This window comes from Mangifera indica, chromosome 9 (genome assembly GCF_011075055.1).
Source record: "Mangifera indica cultivar Alphonso chromosome 9, CATAS_Mindica_2.1, whole genome shotgun sequence".
In the NCBI taxonomy this organism is placed as follows: domain Eukaryota; kingdom Viridiplantae; phylum Streptophyta; class Magnoliopsida; order Sapindales; family Anacardiaceae; genus Mangifera; species Mangifera indica.
The window spans coordinates 10,721,527-10,738,769 of record NC_058145.1 but is presented as its reverse complement, the minus strand read 5'-3'; the positions used below and the strand labels follow the sequence as shown (position 1 = coordinate 10,738,769).

Below are 17,243 nucleotides of genomic sequence, written 5' to 3'. Positions count from 1 at the left end.
GTTTAAAGAATAATTAGTTAGCAACAGTGAGGATTAAAAATCAAAATCTGTTTCAATTTTATACAGTTGGAGTGATTGAAACTAGCAAATTTTATTAATGGGTTTGTTTTGTTAATTCAATTTTAGGGTGGATTTAAATCCAATTCACATCCAAGGAAAAGAGCAGATGTGAAATTTGTGCTATGTATTATGGTAGGTAAAGGTCTTATAAGTTTGATATTGAAGCGGAAGAAGATGATGAGTGAGGAAAAAATAATTGGTTACCCGTGGATACCTGCGTTTATGTCTAGTCTGTCTGTAAAAATCTAAAATCTATACCCTTTTTGAGGCTGATATCCATAGTATCTGTATGCAACCCACCAATATGCCAAGACTACTATCTTAAAAAAAGAAATTCATACTTCTATGACTTAATTAGTGTCTCAATTAGGCTCCCCCGGAACCATACTTCTTTCCAAACACAATCACTTGAAGTTTGTCATAGCCAGCAAGCACACCAGCACCTGCAATGGCACGAAGAATGTTGGCGCCTGCGCCTTTAAAGAGAGAATTAGCACCCTCATTCTTAAGAATCTGATTAAATGCATCCATTGAACTCTTTTACTTAACAGCTTCTCCTGATGTCATCATCATTCTTCTTCGAATTGTGTCTATGGGGTACGAGGCAAGGCCTGCGCCGTTAGTTATAACCCATCCAAGAGCAAAGCTTGCAAAGAAACTATCCTGAAATCATTGAAAATGGAGATGGTCTCATGTTAATTTTAGTACAAACTAAAAAAAAATAAAATTCATTGGAGCTTAAATCAACCAACACTACAAAACAAGTGGAAAAATGCTTTTATTCCCATCAACAATATTTCTAACTAAAAAGCCATAACAAAAAGGAAATATAAGATTTTTCATCATTAAAACATTTTAACAAGGGAAAATAAATTTTGAACGGCCGTATTCCTTATGAAATTATAAATTTATTTAATTTTAATAAAAATATTAATAATTAATTACTAAAATTATAAAAAAATATTACTTATAATATCCGATATTATCCGTCTGTTAATTGTTCTTTCACTAATTTCAGTTTTCTTATTGTGCAATTTACGAACCTGTAACTTCCCGGTGAGGTTAACTGGCTTCAATGAATCATACATGCCAAAGTAGAGGCCGCGATACACAATGATGCCAACACATGAATTATTGAAGCCACGACCAGTCCATTGAACTGCCTTCCTCCGCCCTGCTTGGCGGCCTTGGCATCATTGGCAAGACGGGAGGGTTCGAGCATAATCCAAGGAGTAGACGAAGAACATGGAAGATGCACCAGCAGCACCACCAGATCCCAAGTTACCTGCAAACCACTTCCAGTAACCATCACGATCCTTCCTGAAGTTAAACAGCCTCTTGAAGTAGTCCTTGAATGCAAAATTCAAGGCCTGCAGGAAGGAATCGGGGGATAAAACCACAAAATAGCCTCTTTATCTCAAAGTTGTTATATCAAATGAAAAACAATAAATTATCCACATCCAATTTGAGTATATAAATAGGTATATATTTGATATACATAATTAAATGATTAATGATTCCGAGTACACACTTGATATCGATTTATGTACGGTGCGCACAGCATTGCTAAATGAAAAAATGGCAAACCTGAGTGGGGAAATAACGGATGACATTAGCTGTGTTGCCTCTCCACAAAGCAATCACGCCCTCTTCCTTGATAGTACGGCTGAAACATTCACAAATTCCACTGTAAGGTTTTGAGAGGCGGCCGGCCTTGATCATCTCATCCTGGTTTTGAATCAACAGCTTAACACGTTCGATAGGAGCAGCAGCAGTCTTAGACACCGCTGCAGAGACTCCACCCATGAGAAAATCAAGGGCGATAACTGGTGAAGCCTATCTCTTTGGAGCCTTGTACAAGTACTGGCTGGCATTACAGGTGAAGAAATAAGTGAGATGGGACGTTGTTGCAATGTTGAATTGCAATAGTTTACATATGTTAAGCGCCTTCTTTGCATCGCCGCCGGATGCTGAAACCCCCCACAGCGGCTTTGATGAACATCTTGGGATAGAGTGGAACCGAGATAGAGCTGTCCTACTGTCTTCTCTGCAACGCTTGGCTGCTGCTGCCTCTCAGCCATTACTTCTAACAAATTATTAACCTAATTAAACAATCGCACAATAAAAAAAGAAAACAGAAAGTTTAGAGTGCGTTGGATTGCATAGCGAAGAAGAATGTATTGAAAAAAACATGAACCTAAGAAGTTTAATATAAGACAACAAAAGTCTGTAATTCTTTTATATCATCTACTCTTGACCCTAAAATTAGTGCTTAAAAATGATTCCACATAAAGTGCTGAAAATTCAAAAAACCATCACCAATTTGTAATTGTTATTATAAACTGAATGTCGTGAAAATAAAAATTTAACATTACTTGAAGAAACTTCTCCATTTTAGAGGAATGTGTTCAACAAAAATACAATATATCTATTTTTTCAGATTATAAAAATAATCGATCTTAAAGTCTATCCTTCCCCCTACAGTCATTATTAAATAATGAATATAACAAGAATTATTGCCAAAAATTCACCAAGTTATTACATTTAATTGACATTTATTATATATATGGAAGAAACAATGAATGAAACTAACCTGAAAGGCGAAGGTGAAAGGGAGAAAATGAGAAAGAAGAAGAGGGTTTATAAGAAGAACAGAAATAAGAAAAGAAGAGGTGAATGGAACAACTGATAAGGCGAAAAAAGAGCAAGACCAAAAGAAGAGCTACGCGAGCTAACACGTATATCACTAGAAGACCGAGCGATCCGGTCGCTGCAGAATCCACGAAACCAGACAAGGAGATTCATTAATGATTAATCTTAAATATGACTAATAGCCTTTTGATTTTGAAGTGGCTTTCCCTTGCTTTGGTTGCTCAAAAGTTGCGATTCCAAGAGAAGAAGAGTGAGAGAGACTTGGGTTACCATGGCTACTTTTGCATGGAGTTTTATAGTAAAAATATGTAAAAGAATTAATTGATTTTATGAAAGAAAATTGTATATTAATAAATATTTTATTAAATCATATTTAAATTAATATATCTCAAAAGGATTTGATCATGGGGTTTTTTGTGTTATTTTCATAAGGATTTTGGTCATTTTGAGAAAAATTTGATGTTTTAAAAATTATTTAAGCATTTTTTCACTTGAATATCTTAAGGTAAAATGAAATAAAACGAATGTTAACATTTATAATATCAAGATGACAATAGAACAGAGTGGGATTGACATCTTAATTTTTATCTCTGTATTCATAAAAGAGATCTTTCTCTGTTTTTGTCTTGTCCCCCTCTCAATATAAAAAATTGTCCTCTCCTTCCCCTTCTATGGCTATTGAAAGAAAATGAAATATTTATTCAAAATACATTCATTATAATTTAAACTTTTAAGGGTGAGTTAATTTTAAGAGTTTAAAGATATATTGGGAAAGAGATAAACAAAGAAATGAATGAACGTATCAAAAAGAAAATAAGTGGAGATATATCTTTTATCTACGATTGTAAAGATTTTAATTATTCACATCTTAGTTCTAATCTCTGTATATCTCGAAAAAAACAAGCCAAACTATTAAATTTGAAGGTTGAATTGCCATTCTTTATACTTAATATATTAATTATGTTAAAGAAGTGTTAATTTGGAAATTTTTAAATGAAAAAAAAAAATTTAGAGATTTGTTGTGAATTTGAAGAAATCAAAGATCCTTTTATCCTTGCAAACTCCAACGTAATCTGAAATTCTAATATGATATCGAGAGATATTTAATCACTTGCATTATTGATTTTTATATGTATAGAAAAAAAATTAAATCAAATGGTTTCTTAAGAGACATTTAATGCCTAGAAGCAATATTATTTTCATAATATCTATATATTTATATATTTTATTGTTAAAAAATAGATTAAAAATTTGAAAAATATACTTGAAAAACCCAAAAATGAGAAACATCAATTACCTAACATCAGTAACCCCTAAATTGAAAAATATAAAAAAGATTTATCATGCATATTACACAACGCCAATACAACACGTGTTTTAAAAAAAAAAAAAAAACCCCTCTCACTATGTGTTATCCACATGGTAAAATTATCTAAACAATATCAAAAACCAACCCAACATATGCATCAGACACATGAAAAAAAAAAAAAAATCCTAAACACTAAATTTAAGGCTATTTATATATGAACAGTTTCATCCATATGTCACGTATTGCTCATATATAAAAGTTGTTTTCTCAATTTTGCATTGTTTAGTCCAGAGATTTTCAATACCATACCAAACATAGTTTCAAATTATTTACAAATCATAAATGTGCTCTAAAATAAAATGTTAAATTTCCCGAGTAATACTATGTGTATAATTTTATATACACACAATAATATATTATTATATAGTTATAGATGAAAATTAAAAATAAAATAATACTCAATCAGATAATGACACATTATTGTTTATGTATAAAAATTATGCATATAGTTTTATTAAATTTATCCTCTTCAAACGTTAAAAAAAAAAATTAACCCTCCTTAGATTCAATAGGGTTTCTCACAATTATTATAAAGGACAAAAATTCACCCGATCAAAGTGAAAAAATCAAAATAACACTATTGTTTCATTAATGTATTACATAGATAAAACTGTATAAACGTTAATATGTTATCATATAATTAAATTTTATGTATAAAATTATAAACATAATACTACTCATAAATAAAATACAATAACTGAAAGACAAAAAAATCAATATATAAGAGAATGAAATGAGAAAGTTGTATTAAAATGAAAAAAGTTAAATTGACCATGTCTAACACTATTTTACAACTCCCCCTCCCTTCTTTACTTAATTTTTCATATTTCAATCATCATATGTCATTTACCCTACAAATTTACAGCAAATTCTATAAATTATCATTATCATTTGGTACTAGTGAACTACCGTCCCTTAAGAGGCTTTAATATGCAATGGTTTCTTATAAGACTGCAATAAGAGAGAGGAACAAACCACACTTAGCGATGAAGCTGCCATGGAAGCCCCGGCCAGCCATGGTGGTAGTCGGATTCCAGTGAAGGGGTAGAGAATTCCGGCGGCAATAGGCATGGCGAGAATGTTATAACCAAGTGCCCAAACGTAGTTGAGACGAATTCGAGAAATGGTCTTTCTTGAAAGATCTATCGCTGTGATTACGTCTTCTAAGTTGCTTTTGATGAGAACTATATCCGCTGCTTCTATTGCTACGTCTGTCCCTGCACCTATTGCCATCCCTACATCAGCTGCAACTAAAGCTGGGGAGTCGTTTATTCCATCTCCCACCATAGCCACCGTCATCCCTTTTAACTGCATCCATTGCCAATTCAAGAAAACAAAAGGGATGTATAAATTGTTTATAAAGCACCATGCAGTTATAGTCATGTCCAAAAGTTTTACCTGTAATTCTTTTATCTTATCAGCTTTTCCAATTGGGTCTGTCTCAGCAACTACCTTCTCTATTCCAGCCTCTTTTGCTATGGCAGTAGCCGTGGCCCAATTATCACCAGTTACCATGATGCTTGTAATGCCCATTGAATGGAGATAAGATACAACAACCCGGGCCTCAGGCTTCACGGGATCAGTTACGGCAAAAGCTCCAGCAATTTTTCCATCAATGGCAACTAAAACGCAAGTTCGGGCCAGTTGCTCGTTTTCCAAAATATAGTTCTCCACCGCAGATTCAACAGGGACATGAAACGCCTGCATGAGCCTCTTGTTTCCAACTAAAATTCTTTTGTCACCAACTTTTCCACTTACACCAGCTCCAGTATGCACCTCAAAGTCCTTAGCCTCGTTAACCAGTTTAGTATGGGAGGCAAACTTCTGACTCAGCTTCTTTGCATGCTTCACCACAGCTTTCGCTATTGGATGTTCGCTATTTGCCTGAACAAGTTATAAATAAAAGTGTTGATAAAAATTATATGTAAATGCATGAGCATACACCACGTCGGGCAACTTTGAAACCCATTCATCATCGCTACGTTACAGATGCAAAATTTATTTCAAGCGTTCAAATTAGGTAAAATTGGCACGGGAGTGTTTCAACCAACTTAAATTCCACCGAAATGCATTTTAATTATTGAGGCAGTCTAAACATATATCAGTACCTCAGCAGCAGTGATCATGTTGCAGAACTCCTCCATTGAAAAATGAGAAAAGAGCACTGCACTGACTACTTCAGGCTTCCCAACTGTCAGTGTCCCTGTCTTATCAAAGACAACTGTCTTTACCTGCAGGATTAACAGAAGATACTATAACAAATGCAGTCACCTCGACGCCAACTTGAAACATTAATCAAGTTAAACTCTCACGACCAAGGTTTCATACTTTCATTTGTACATGCCAGAGGGTAGAAGGAAAAGAAGTAAAATAGTGCTAATGAATGACTAATACATCACCCTAATGAGTATATGATTGTAGAAAACTAATGCAAAGATAATGTTCAGCAACATTCAAAATGTATGCTCTAGTGAAAAAATATTTAAATGAAATATAAAAGAAATGACTTACATCTGTTTTCAATGGAGATATGGCAATCTCAATTGCGTTTAGCAAAAGTGAACCAGTGTTGTCGAATCAATCACATATTTTATCATGATCATGAACTGAATACGTTATGTTATAGAAGAATCTGATCAATAGAATGAGACTACACAATCTGGGAATTTCATTATGTATCTCTGTTACATGTAAGTGTACATTTCAGGTAATACTGGCCAGCAGATAGAACCTTACTGTGTAAAGCCACAGGTGGACACAATTCATAATCGAACCAAAATTCTACTTATGGAGCTGCTATGAGAGAACGATAGTCATACCTTGTGTGCCTTTTCAAGTGCAATTCCTCCCTTGATAAGCACACCTTGAGAAGCACCCTTCCCTGTGGCAACCATGAGAGCAGTTGGGGTTGCCAGTCCAAGAGCACATGGGCAAGCAACCACCAATACTGAAATACCAAACTGTAGAGCAAGCTCAAACTCATCCATGACTTTTGGAATCCAATGTTTTGGGTAAAGTCCGGCCACGCCAGGGATGAACCATCCGAGCCATGTAATAAATGCTGCAACAACAACCTGATATGGGGTTAAAAAACAAAATGATTGAGTTGATAAGCAGTGGCAAAAATCAGCTGTAAAGGACCTGCATTTTGTGTAGGTGGTTCTGATTGGTTCATTTGCAGCTAAACCAAACCAAACTCCATGTTCAAGCATGGATCATAAGAGTTTCAAACAAATTCATCTTTTTCACAATTGTGACAATTATATGAAGCAGAAAAAATTAGAAAATTCAACACCAAGTAGAATGACGGAGGACACAAAAAACTCACTGTTGGGACGAAAAACTTTGAGATCTGATCGGCTAGTTTCTGAACAGGTGCTCTGGAAAGCTGAGCAGCTTCTACAAGTTGAACAATTTGAGAAAGAGCCGTCTCTGACCCAACATGAGTAGCCTTAACCAGTAAGCAACCATTCTCATTCATGGTCCCACCAATAACCTATTAATTACATAGAAAAAGTTAGAGCCTTCATTCAGCATCTTATAGTGCCACATATATTAAAATTTAAATGCAAAACCATTCATACCGTATCATTGGGTTTTTTAGAAACAGGCTTTGCCTCTCCAGTAATCATACTCTCATTCACATGACTTTGACCATCGATAACTATCCCATCCACTGGAACTTTTTCTCCCGGTAGAACCTTGATTATATCATTCCTCTGTATCAGCTGAGTACTGATTTCCATCTCTGAAATGACAGTTCCTTCATCATCTAATGTTAAAAGATGAGCTGTATCAGGGGCAAGTTCTGTCAGCTTTGCTAAAGCATCTGATGTTTTCCCTTTGGCAACAACCTCCAAATATTTCCCTAAGAGAATAAAGGATATCAACATGGCACTAGTCTCAAAGAAATCTTGCCCTTCAAATATATCTGAAGTCAATGCTTTCATTGCTATATATATAGAGTAAAAATAAGCAACGTTAGTGCCAAGTGCGACCAGAACATCCATATTAGCAGATTTTCGTCTCAATGCACGATATGATCCCACATAGAACCTGACAAAGACAACCAAGCCAAAATATTAATTGTCTCACAAATTATCTGACAAATTACTTTTCAAAAATATAAATGCTCATATTGTAGCAAACAAAGTATCATTGAAGAGAAGATTGCATATTAAAAAATTAACTTAGTACCTGCGGCCAACAACAAACTGCACTGGTGTGCAGAGGATCCATCTTAAGAGCATCCCAATAGTGAGCATGTTATGAACCTTGTAGTCTAGCCAGCCACCATAAGTAGGAAGCATTGGAAGTACCATTGAAAACAGAAAAACAGGGATGGTAAACAAGCAGCTTAGCAAGAATTGGTTCTTGTACATCCGAGTTTCTTTCCGCCGCTCTGCTTCTCTTTGTCTTGAAGGAATGTATAAGCTTGCACGATAAATGTTAGGGCCATGGGAATCTCCATTAATGCACCGTATAATAGATCTTGGGCCAGTGAGTTCAGGGTCATAGCTAACTGTCACCTTATTTTCTTCCATATCCATTTCAACATGATTTACACCTTCAACTGACTCAAGAAAGGTCTGAATAAAGTTAGAATCTTCCTGTGACTTAACTCCTTCAAGTTTTAAATGCACTTTGTTTGCATCATTGCCAGAATTAATCAAATCAGCTCCAAATCCAGCATCTTTTATTGCCTCAATGATACGGTCAGTATTAGTGACATTTGGATCAAAATGAACCTTTGCTTCTTCAAGAGCTATACCAACCACAGCCCTTTTCACTCCATCTACCATTTGAAGGGCACATTCTACAGACTCAGAGCAGCTGGTACACATCATTCCTTTAATCTTGAGGCGGCATACTGCTATGTCTTGTTCTGGAAAATCATCAACAGGGAAACCTGCTTCTTCAATGGTTTCCTTAATTTGTTTCACCTGAGAAACATTAAAAAAAAAAAAATCAGATCTCCAAGCACGGGAAGAGAAAGCAAACCTTAGATTTAAACATGCCAGAATATGTGAAACCTGGCACAAGCACATACCATAGATTTAAGAAGAAAGAAATTTTCTAACATCATAAAATTCATTTATCAAAGATAATCTTCATACCCATGTAATTCAGGAGGCTTCAGGCTGGAACATTTCCTTTCATACTTTTCCAAACCATATATTTCAGACACAAACACATTACAATGTGAATAAAAATTTGAGGCTAATTTGAGATATAGTTAAATAATTTTTGCCCCTTTTAACAGAGATTCATCCTTTGTATACAATATAGATACTAGTAAAACATAAATAAATGTTAAATCAATTCTTGAATACACTCACAGTAACAAGCTCGGGAACATATTTAACTGCAGCCTGGCCATCAAGGGGTGACACCATGGCACTCTCAACCCCATTAAGTTTCAACAGCACAGATTCAATAGATGCTGAACAAGAAGCACACTTGATCTCCCGTATTTTGAACTTTACCGTCCTAAATTTCTTACCTCCATCATTAATCTGTTGGGGGATGTCATTTGCAACTCCATTTACATGCTGCAATAAGGGTTTCTTCAGATGATCCCTCCTTTTAACTTCCATTTTTTCCTTCACGGAAATCATGTCCGTCTATCTTAAACAACAAAAAAGTTCAAAATCTTTACTATTTACATTTCATATCAGCAAGTACTACAGTTATACTCAAACTCGCCAATTTTTAAGTAATCGCTTCACATTTAAATGCTTAAGCTGATAAAAGTAAAGACCAAGAATAGCATTTGAGCTGCAAAAATTTAATCGTTTGTGTACATCTATTAATAAAGGGAGGATTCTTCTCTCCTACAACATGCAAATTATTTTTTCTTAAATCCTCATCTAGACTCAGACAAAAGTTTAGCTTAACTTCTTGACCAAAGAATATGCAGATTTTTTGCTCCAAATTAAAAAAAAAAAAGTATGCCCCTATGTAAAAAGATTCATATATACATTTACATAATCAAAATCTTTCGAAAATGAAGGCATAAACCAACCAAAGTAAAAACTAATTCACATATCAACTCACAACAGATTAATAAAGCGACTTCACCAGCTCAATAACATCAAAAAGGCATATCAAACTAACACAGCTCTTCATTTTTATTTTTTTTTTGTCTCAAACAAACGAATCAACATAATCAAGTACAACATCCTCCTCGCCTTGACCACGTAGCTTCACAAACAAACCGCTACACATATTTCAAGAACAAACACTTAAAAATATTCCCGAGTACAAAAAACCAAAACACGTACCTTTAGTCAAGTCGCTATCGATAATCACGTGATGAAAAACCAGAACCGCACAATAAAACAAAAAAGCAAAAGCAGAAAGTCAGGGCTTCGCGTCAAATGATACCTCAGGATTTACGAAATCTAAGAAATTACAAATTCGAGAGGAAGCAGTGACGGCGTTTTAAGAGGAGACTAGAGAGATGAGACGATAAGAACCTACAGACTAGTGCGCCCGAAAGATTTGTATCCGGTGGTTTTATAACCTTTTGAATTTTTGAATCGGTAACGGTTCCCACCACTTAACGAAAATGGAAATTACGATCGTACCACGTTGATTCCATTGACTTCTGATTCTCATTTTCGATGGGTTTGGGCGTTGGTTGGGCCCACGGCCTACCAACTGTGGCGTGACGTGAGAGTTAGTGGAATGAAGGGAATTAATTAATGAGTGAATAACATGTCCCACTTAATATTTGACTTAAAACCCTTTTCCGCTCCTCGATAATAAAATAGTACTTTTTTATCTAAAATTAATTATAAATAATATTTTCATCTAAATTTAAACTTTATTAATAAAATAATGATATTAAACAATAAAATTACTATTTTATTTTTTAAAATTATCATATAATTTTATATTGTCAAAAAAATAAAAATAACATTTTAAATATCTAAATTATAAGAAACCTCTTGTTTTTCTTTCTTTTTATTCTCACCCTTTCTTCCCCGTTCCTATAATCAAGGGAATTTTTGTTGTATAATTGTAATGATAATTTTTGAAAAAATTGAGGTTTTTTAAAATTTTCTTAGGGGTTACTGGAAATTCGAAAAAAAATTGAGATTATAGAAATTCAAAAAAGTTTAAGGGTGTTTTAGAATTTTAATATATATAATGGAGGCTAATGAACAGTTCCCACTTTCAGGGATTGGGGTTAATTGATATTTTTTCACAAAAGTATTTTTTAACATATTATATTAAAATTTTTGTTCTCTTTGTTATATTAAAATTTGTTCACAAAGGTTACGAAATTGTTTTGAAATATAATGTAAAGTGCACATAACCAATCTTGCAAAAAATATTAACGTTTTAAATGTGAATAAATATTTGAATATTCCTGAAAAGTAAAATGTAATAACCTATTTTTAATTTGAGTGATCCCATACCACATATTCACAGACTAAAAAAGAATCAAATCAATATATTTTAAATGAAATTTCTCACCACATCTTAAGATGGATACCTGAAAATGTAATGGTAAAAATATTAATTGCCACATTAAAATAGAGATATTAATTAAAATAAATACCAATTTTTCTACTTAAACTTTTTTAGGCAAGCTTATAGTGATTTTACTTTTTTAAACAAATTTAATTTTGTTTTTAATAATACCTCTTTCGACTAATTACGTCATCCTCTTGATTAATTACATCAGAATATTTTTTTTGACAATCTATGAGTATTCTATGTTTGTTAGGTTATAATTCAGAGATTCAAAAACTTATTAAATATGAGCAATTTTTATTCTAATACAGATCAAAACGAATAGATTAATATGACTGCGAAGAAAAATGTGTATGGGTGCGTGAGAGTGCACGCGGATGCCTATCGATGTGCGAGTGGATGAGGATGCGCGCACTCGCACACACTCATTTTATATATATATATATATATATATATATATATATATATATATATATATATATATATACATATAATGGATGCAAAGAGGCACGCTTCTTCACACCTCTGTTTTATATTATTATTTTTATATATTATAATTTTTAAATATAATATAATATTAAATATTATAATATTATATTATATAATATTTAAAAAAATATAATATATATATATGTATATAAAATGGGGCCAAAGGACTATTTCACCCCCAAGTTTTAATGCATTTTTAAAGCCACATCCACAAAGTTTGAAAAACTCGAAGTCCCACCCATGGGCTAACTTTTGTTAAAAAAGTAAGGGTAAAATCGTTATTTCATGAATTATATTGAAATAATATAAAATGCATTATTCCCCCCCCCCCCTCTCGCCCGAGTTTTAAAAACCAACAAATTTAATCTATCTAAAGTTTTCTAATTTTCAAAAGTAACATTTTCCCCCCAAAACCTAGGGTTTATTTTCCAGAGGCTTTTTAGCCACCATCTTCGACAACCGGAGAAAGAGCTTCAACCCATCATCTCATCGGCCACCTCCGAAGCTTCCAGATGGTCCACTGAAGAGTCACCTTTGTCGATTCCAAAAGAATCGATGAAGTCTTCGTCGATTCTAGATAAATCAACGGAGACAAGGGTCTTCATCAATTCAAACGAATCGACGTGTCTTCGTCGCCTCTTCTTCCACCAAAGAGTGAAGATCTAGTGGCTGACGAGTAGCAGGTTGAAGCATTGTGGTTAGTTGCTGGAGATGGTGACCAGATAACATATGGAAAATAATCCCTAGGTTTTGGGGGGGATAGGGAATGTTACTTTTGAAAATTAGAAAACTTTAGGTAGAGATGAAGTTGTTTGTTTTTAAAACTGTGGGGGGAAAATATAATGAAGTTTATATATTTTTAATATAATTAATAAAATAATGATTTTACTCTTACTTTTTTTAACGAAAGTTAGCCCATGCGTAAGACATCAGGTTTTTCAAACCTCGTGGGTGTGATTTTAAGAATACACTAAAACTTGGGGTTGAAATAATCATTTGGCCATAAAATGGGTGCCAAGAGGTCCGCGCGTGAGTGTGCGCACTTCTTCGCCCCTTTGTTTGTTTGTATATATATATATGTATATATATATATGACTGCACACCCATACGTACCTGCGCGTACCTTCACGCACCCTTCTTTGCACTTATATTAATCTTTTCGTTCAGATCTGTATTATAACAAAAATTGATCATTTCGAATAAGTTTTTGAATTTTTGAATCATAACCTAACAAACATAGAATGTTCATAGGTTATCGAAAAAAATATTTTGATGTAATTAGTCAAAAGAGTGACGTAACTAGCCCGAGAAGGTTATTATTAAAAATTAAATTAAATTTGCTTAAAAAAGTAAAATCACTATAAGTTTGTCTAAAAAGATTTAAATGGAAAAGTTTGCGTTTGTTTTAATTAATATCCCTATTATATGATATAAATTAAAGAAGGATAATGCATGATGTATTGCAACTATTTTCAACTATATATCAAGAGAAATTTTAACCCAAACCTAATTATAATTATAATAAATAATTCTCAAAACCTTAAATAATAAAGTAATATATATATTTTTAATAATTTTTTATCTTTATGAGTTTTCCCTAATTATATATTTGTGTGGTGGCTTTAAAGTGGCTATTCTCAAAAAGGTATGTAAATGGCAAAGAAAGTAAATTGATAGATTGATCATTACTAATGTCATGTTATGTCCCTCTCCAAAGGATTACCATTCGAATAGAATTGTCAATCAAAGAGAGATGTTACTGTTTATCAACTAACTATTTAACTTGAATAATAACTTATATTAGCGGAAATTTTAAAAAACTCTAAAATTTCTCATTCTTAACATTTTTCATGCATCAACCTAAAAAAACATGCAAGAGATGCCTAAAAAACTAAATATCAAATTGACAAATAGCTCGTGATGTATCAGATGTGGTGAAACTTATATAACTAAATATATCAAAACATAATCCTCATAATCCCATCATGCATAACCTCTACTAACTAGTATCTCTCTAGTTGTCAATCACTTTCAACGTAAAAAATGAAAAAAAATGTGAGTGATAAACAATCAATAAATAAGAAATCATTATATTATATGTTCTACCTTCTTTTCTCTTTTTTCCTTATTTACTTATCATTTTACATTTTCTATCTCATGACCTCATCATCTAGGGCACACATATGGGCCTAAACTATGTTGACATAAAATGCAATAAATGAAATGAAAACATTTCACATATCAATAAAAGTTTTTTCATAAAATATTTATTGAAAATTGTACTAATTGTGTTGATCAAACTAGGTTAAGATAAGAATTTGTCACCTTAACTATGTGAATAACATAATTAGCTTTTGTAGTTTCCCTTTCCATATGCATAATATAATTGGATTGTCATAACATTACAATTGAGGGTACACCACTGTAGGCATGTGTATAAAGAATCTCACAAGTGTCTCATCGCAACAACCTTTTAAAAAATATATCCTATGGTTTATGAGAAAAATCATTTTCTTTCATGGGTGTCACAAAATTTTAAAAGTCATGACATTGAATTCCACATGCATAACTGCAAGAACAAGTCTTACATAGCTCAACACTCTAATGAACATAGAAGCACTGTAAAATATGCTAGCTCATCTCATGCATAAATACTCAATATAATTTTGTAAAAACATAAACTTAGACTCAAGCTTTGATTAAACTTCTCTTTTTGGCTTGGTAATGTTTTCAGTTCTCATATAACTTGCTTAAGAGTTTGTACTTCTACATACTCATAATGTTCTTTCAAACTTATGGAACAACTTGTAATGAAACGATTAGAATTATAAGATTACATTCTTCTCAATATTTCTAGATACAAGGATTTGTACTCGCACTTTGAATCAACATGTGTGTAAATGACTTGTTTAATCACTATATGTTCCTTGCAATCACTCATGATGTAATGTCTAGACGCTTCTTTAATATAATTCTTAGGCATTTTTCTTGAGGTAATGTCTAACCGTACAACAATATGAGTGATTCATGTTATGAATTATGTGAAGTAGATTAGATTCTGTGTTATGGTTCATTTTGTGCAATCTTTTTGACTAAGTAATTTTTTTTTTTTTACATTAAGGAAGTATTTGATTTAAGTAATATTTTATATCAAATTATAATATTATCTTGAAAATTACTGTATATAAATTATTACTATATTTAATAAAATTTAATAAAAATTGGTAAATATAAATAATTATTGCATTTGGTTAGAGGTAATAAAATAATACTAGTATATTAATTTACTAAATGTCCTTAAGATAATTATTCTAATTTTTTTTATGTTATTTGTTATATTAATTGAAAATAAGATTATTTTTGTCTTTAAAAAAAATTAATAAAAAAGATATAATTATAATAAAATCAAGATTATCATAGTAATTTTTTAATACATAAGATGAATGTAGTAATTAGATTACTCTTTATATAAGTAATGAAAATATACCAGAGTAATCTTCATTATTCCTCAACCAAATGCCCCTAAAGTAGGTAAACTAAGTATCCAAAATCATGTCGTATTATATCCACTCCCTTCTATACTTTAAATTCATCTAATATATGTAATAAAGGAACACAAAAAATAATTAAAACAAACTTCAAACCTATCACGAGTTGGTAATTTAAAAAAAAAATTCACACTTCAAGCTCCACAAATACATGTTACCTAAACTTCCACGATATTTGTCCAAGTCAATAATCTTATTTTGAAAATTCAAATAATGTTTATGATTTGAGAAACAAAGAAGAAAGGTGAAGGTTTTCTGAAGTATAGGAACAAATAGAGGCACTGATATTTTCGTTTTAAAATGTAAATGTTGACTAATAAAGTTTTGTGTTTGCAAATGTAACCGTTTTCTTCTTTCCCTTTTAACTTTTAGCCTCTTCTCCTTTGCTAATGGTTCTAATGGGTTTGAGTTTGGTGGGTGACAATTATGAGAGGGTCGGGTGTGGATATGTGACAGTTATGACAATTAAAATTTTCAAATTTGATTATAGGTTTCGAATTGTTTGTGTAAAACATTAATATGATATTTATAAAAGAGTTCATCTTTATAATTTTTTTCAAAGTTTTTTAGGTTAAAACTTTTATTAAAAATCTCAGTTAGGGTTAGAAGTAAAATCATTATTTATTAAAAAAATTGAAGTTTTATCACATTTTCCTTCCTTAGTTTAAAAACTCATAATTTCCCCCTAAGATTTTTTCCTCTTCTCTTCTGCGATGATCTACTATCTTCGACTGTTCCCAGTCTCTCTCCCTTTACTCTTCGGCGACTTTGGACATGAAAATCATTTGGAAATCTAGACAACTTTCATCTGAAAATCCAAATGACGTCTAGAAGAATCGTCTGGGCATGTCATTGTCTGAAAATCTGGACAACGACCTTCCAGATGATTCGTTTAGACATCATTTGGAGTTTCAAATGAAAGTTGTTTGGATTTTTAGATGATTTTCATCTGAAAAGTCGTTAGAGAGCAAAGGGAGATAGAACAGGAGGGGAGATAAAGTAGAGGGAGAACGACTGATGGTCAGAGACAACATATCGTCACCAGAGAGAAGAGGAAAAAACCATAAGGAGAAATTATCACTTTCCAAACTTTGGGTGGGGAAATAATGAGTTTTTTAAACTTATGGAAGAAAATGTGAAAAAAAACTTTAATTTTTTTAATAAATAACAATTTTACCCCTAGTCCTAATTGATATTTTAATAAAAATTACCTTATGGATGGATACTTAGATTTTTGAAAGTTTGAGGATAATACTTTGAGATATCACTATACTTTGGATGGGATCAAGTCTTTTGGCCTTGTTAATATATAAAAGCAATGAAACTAGCATCGTGGACAAAAGCATGAAACTGATTTTTGTGTGTAAACTATGTAGGTTGATAAAATTAAAAAGCATGTTAATAAGTTATTAGGATAATGAATATCACCCTTGAAAATGTCCATTGAGACCTTTTTTTTTGGTAACAAAAAACTTCACTCGAATTAGATTGCCATTTTTATAACCAAATCAATCACATTAAGTAGGACAAATTTTGGGTCTAGTAACCGACTCTATAATCATTAGAATTAATATTTGTTATACTCGATATTATTGATTTTATTTCAAAAGTGATTATCCGATTCAAGTAGGATCCAAAAA

At 32.3% G+C, this 17,243-nt stretch overlaps 1 protein-coding gene and 1 pseudogene across 2 annotated transcripts; both read right to left on the bottom strand.

The window, feature by feature from the left end:
* Positions 1 to 410: 410 nt before the first annotated feature.
* Positions 411 to 2,157, bottom strand: LOC123226483 (annotated as a pseudogene).
* Positions 2,158 to 4,802: 2,645 nt separating this feature from the next.
* On the bottom strand, positions 4,803 to 10,544 carry LOC123225224 (copper-transporting ATPase HMA4-like). Of its 2 annotated transcripts, none has more exons than XM_044649132.1 (9): positions 10,366 to 10,544; positions 9,421 to 9,709; positions 8,279 to 9,024; positions 7,666 to 8,137; positions 7,410 to 7,577; positions 6,901 to 7,155; positions 6,190 to 6,312; positions 5,480 to 5,965; positions 4,803 to 5,389 (listed from the first exon to the last, which is right to left on the bottom strand). In XM_044649132.1, exons 2-9 carry the CDS (start codon positions 9,697 to 9,699, stop codon positions 4,997 to 4,999), a joined length of 2,922 nt encoding a protein of 973 aa, XP_044505067.1. In that variant the 5' UTR covers positions 9,700 to 9,709; positions 10,366 to 10,544; the 3' UTR covers positions 4,803 to 4,996. The 2 variants fall into 2 exon arrangements, with proteins under 2 accessions (XP_044505067.1, XP_044505069.1); XM_044649134.1 differs by having other exon boundaries at positions 9,421 to 9,705.
* Positions 10,545 to 17,243: the final 6,699 nt, after the last annotated feature.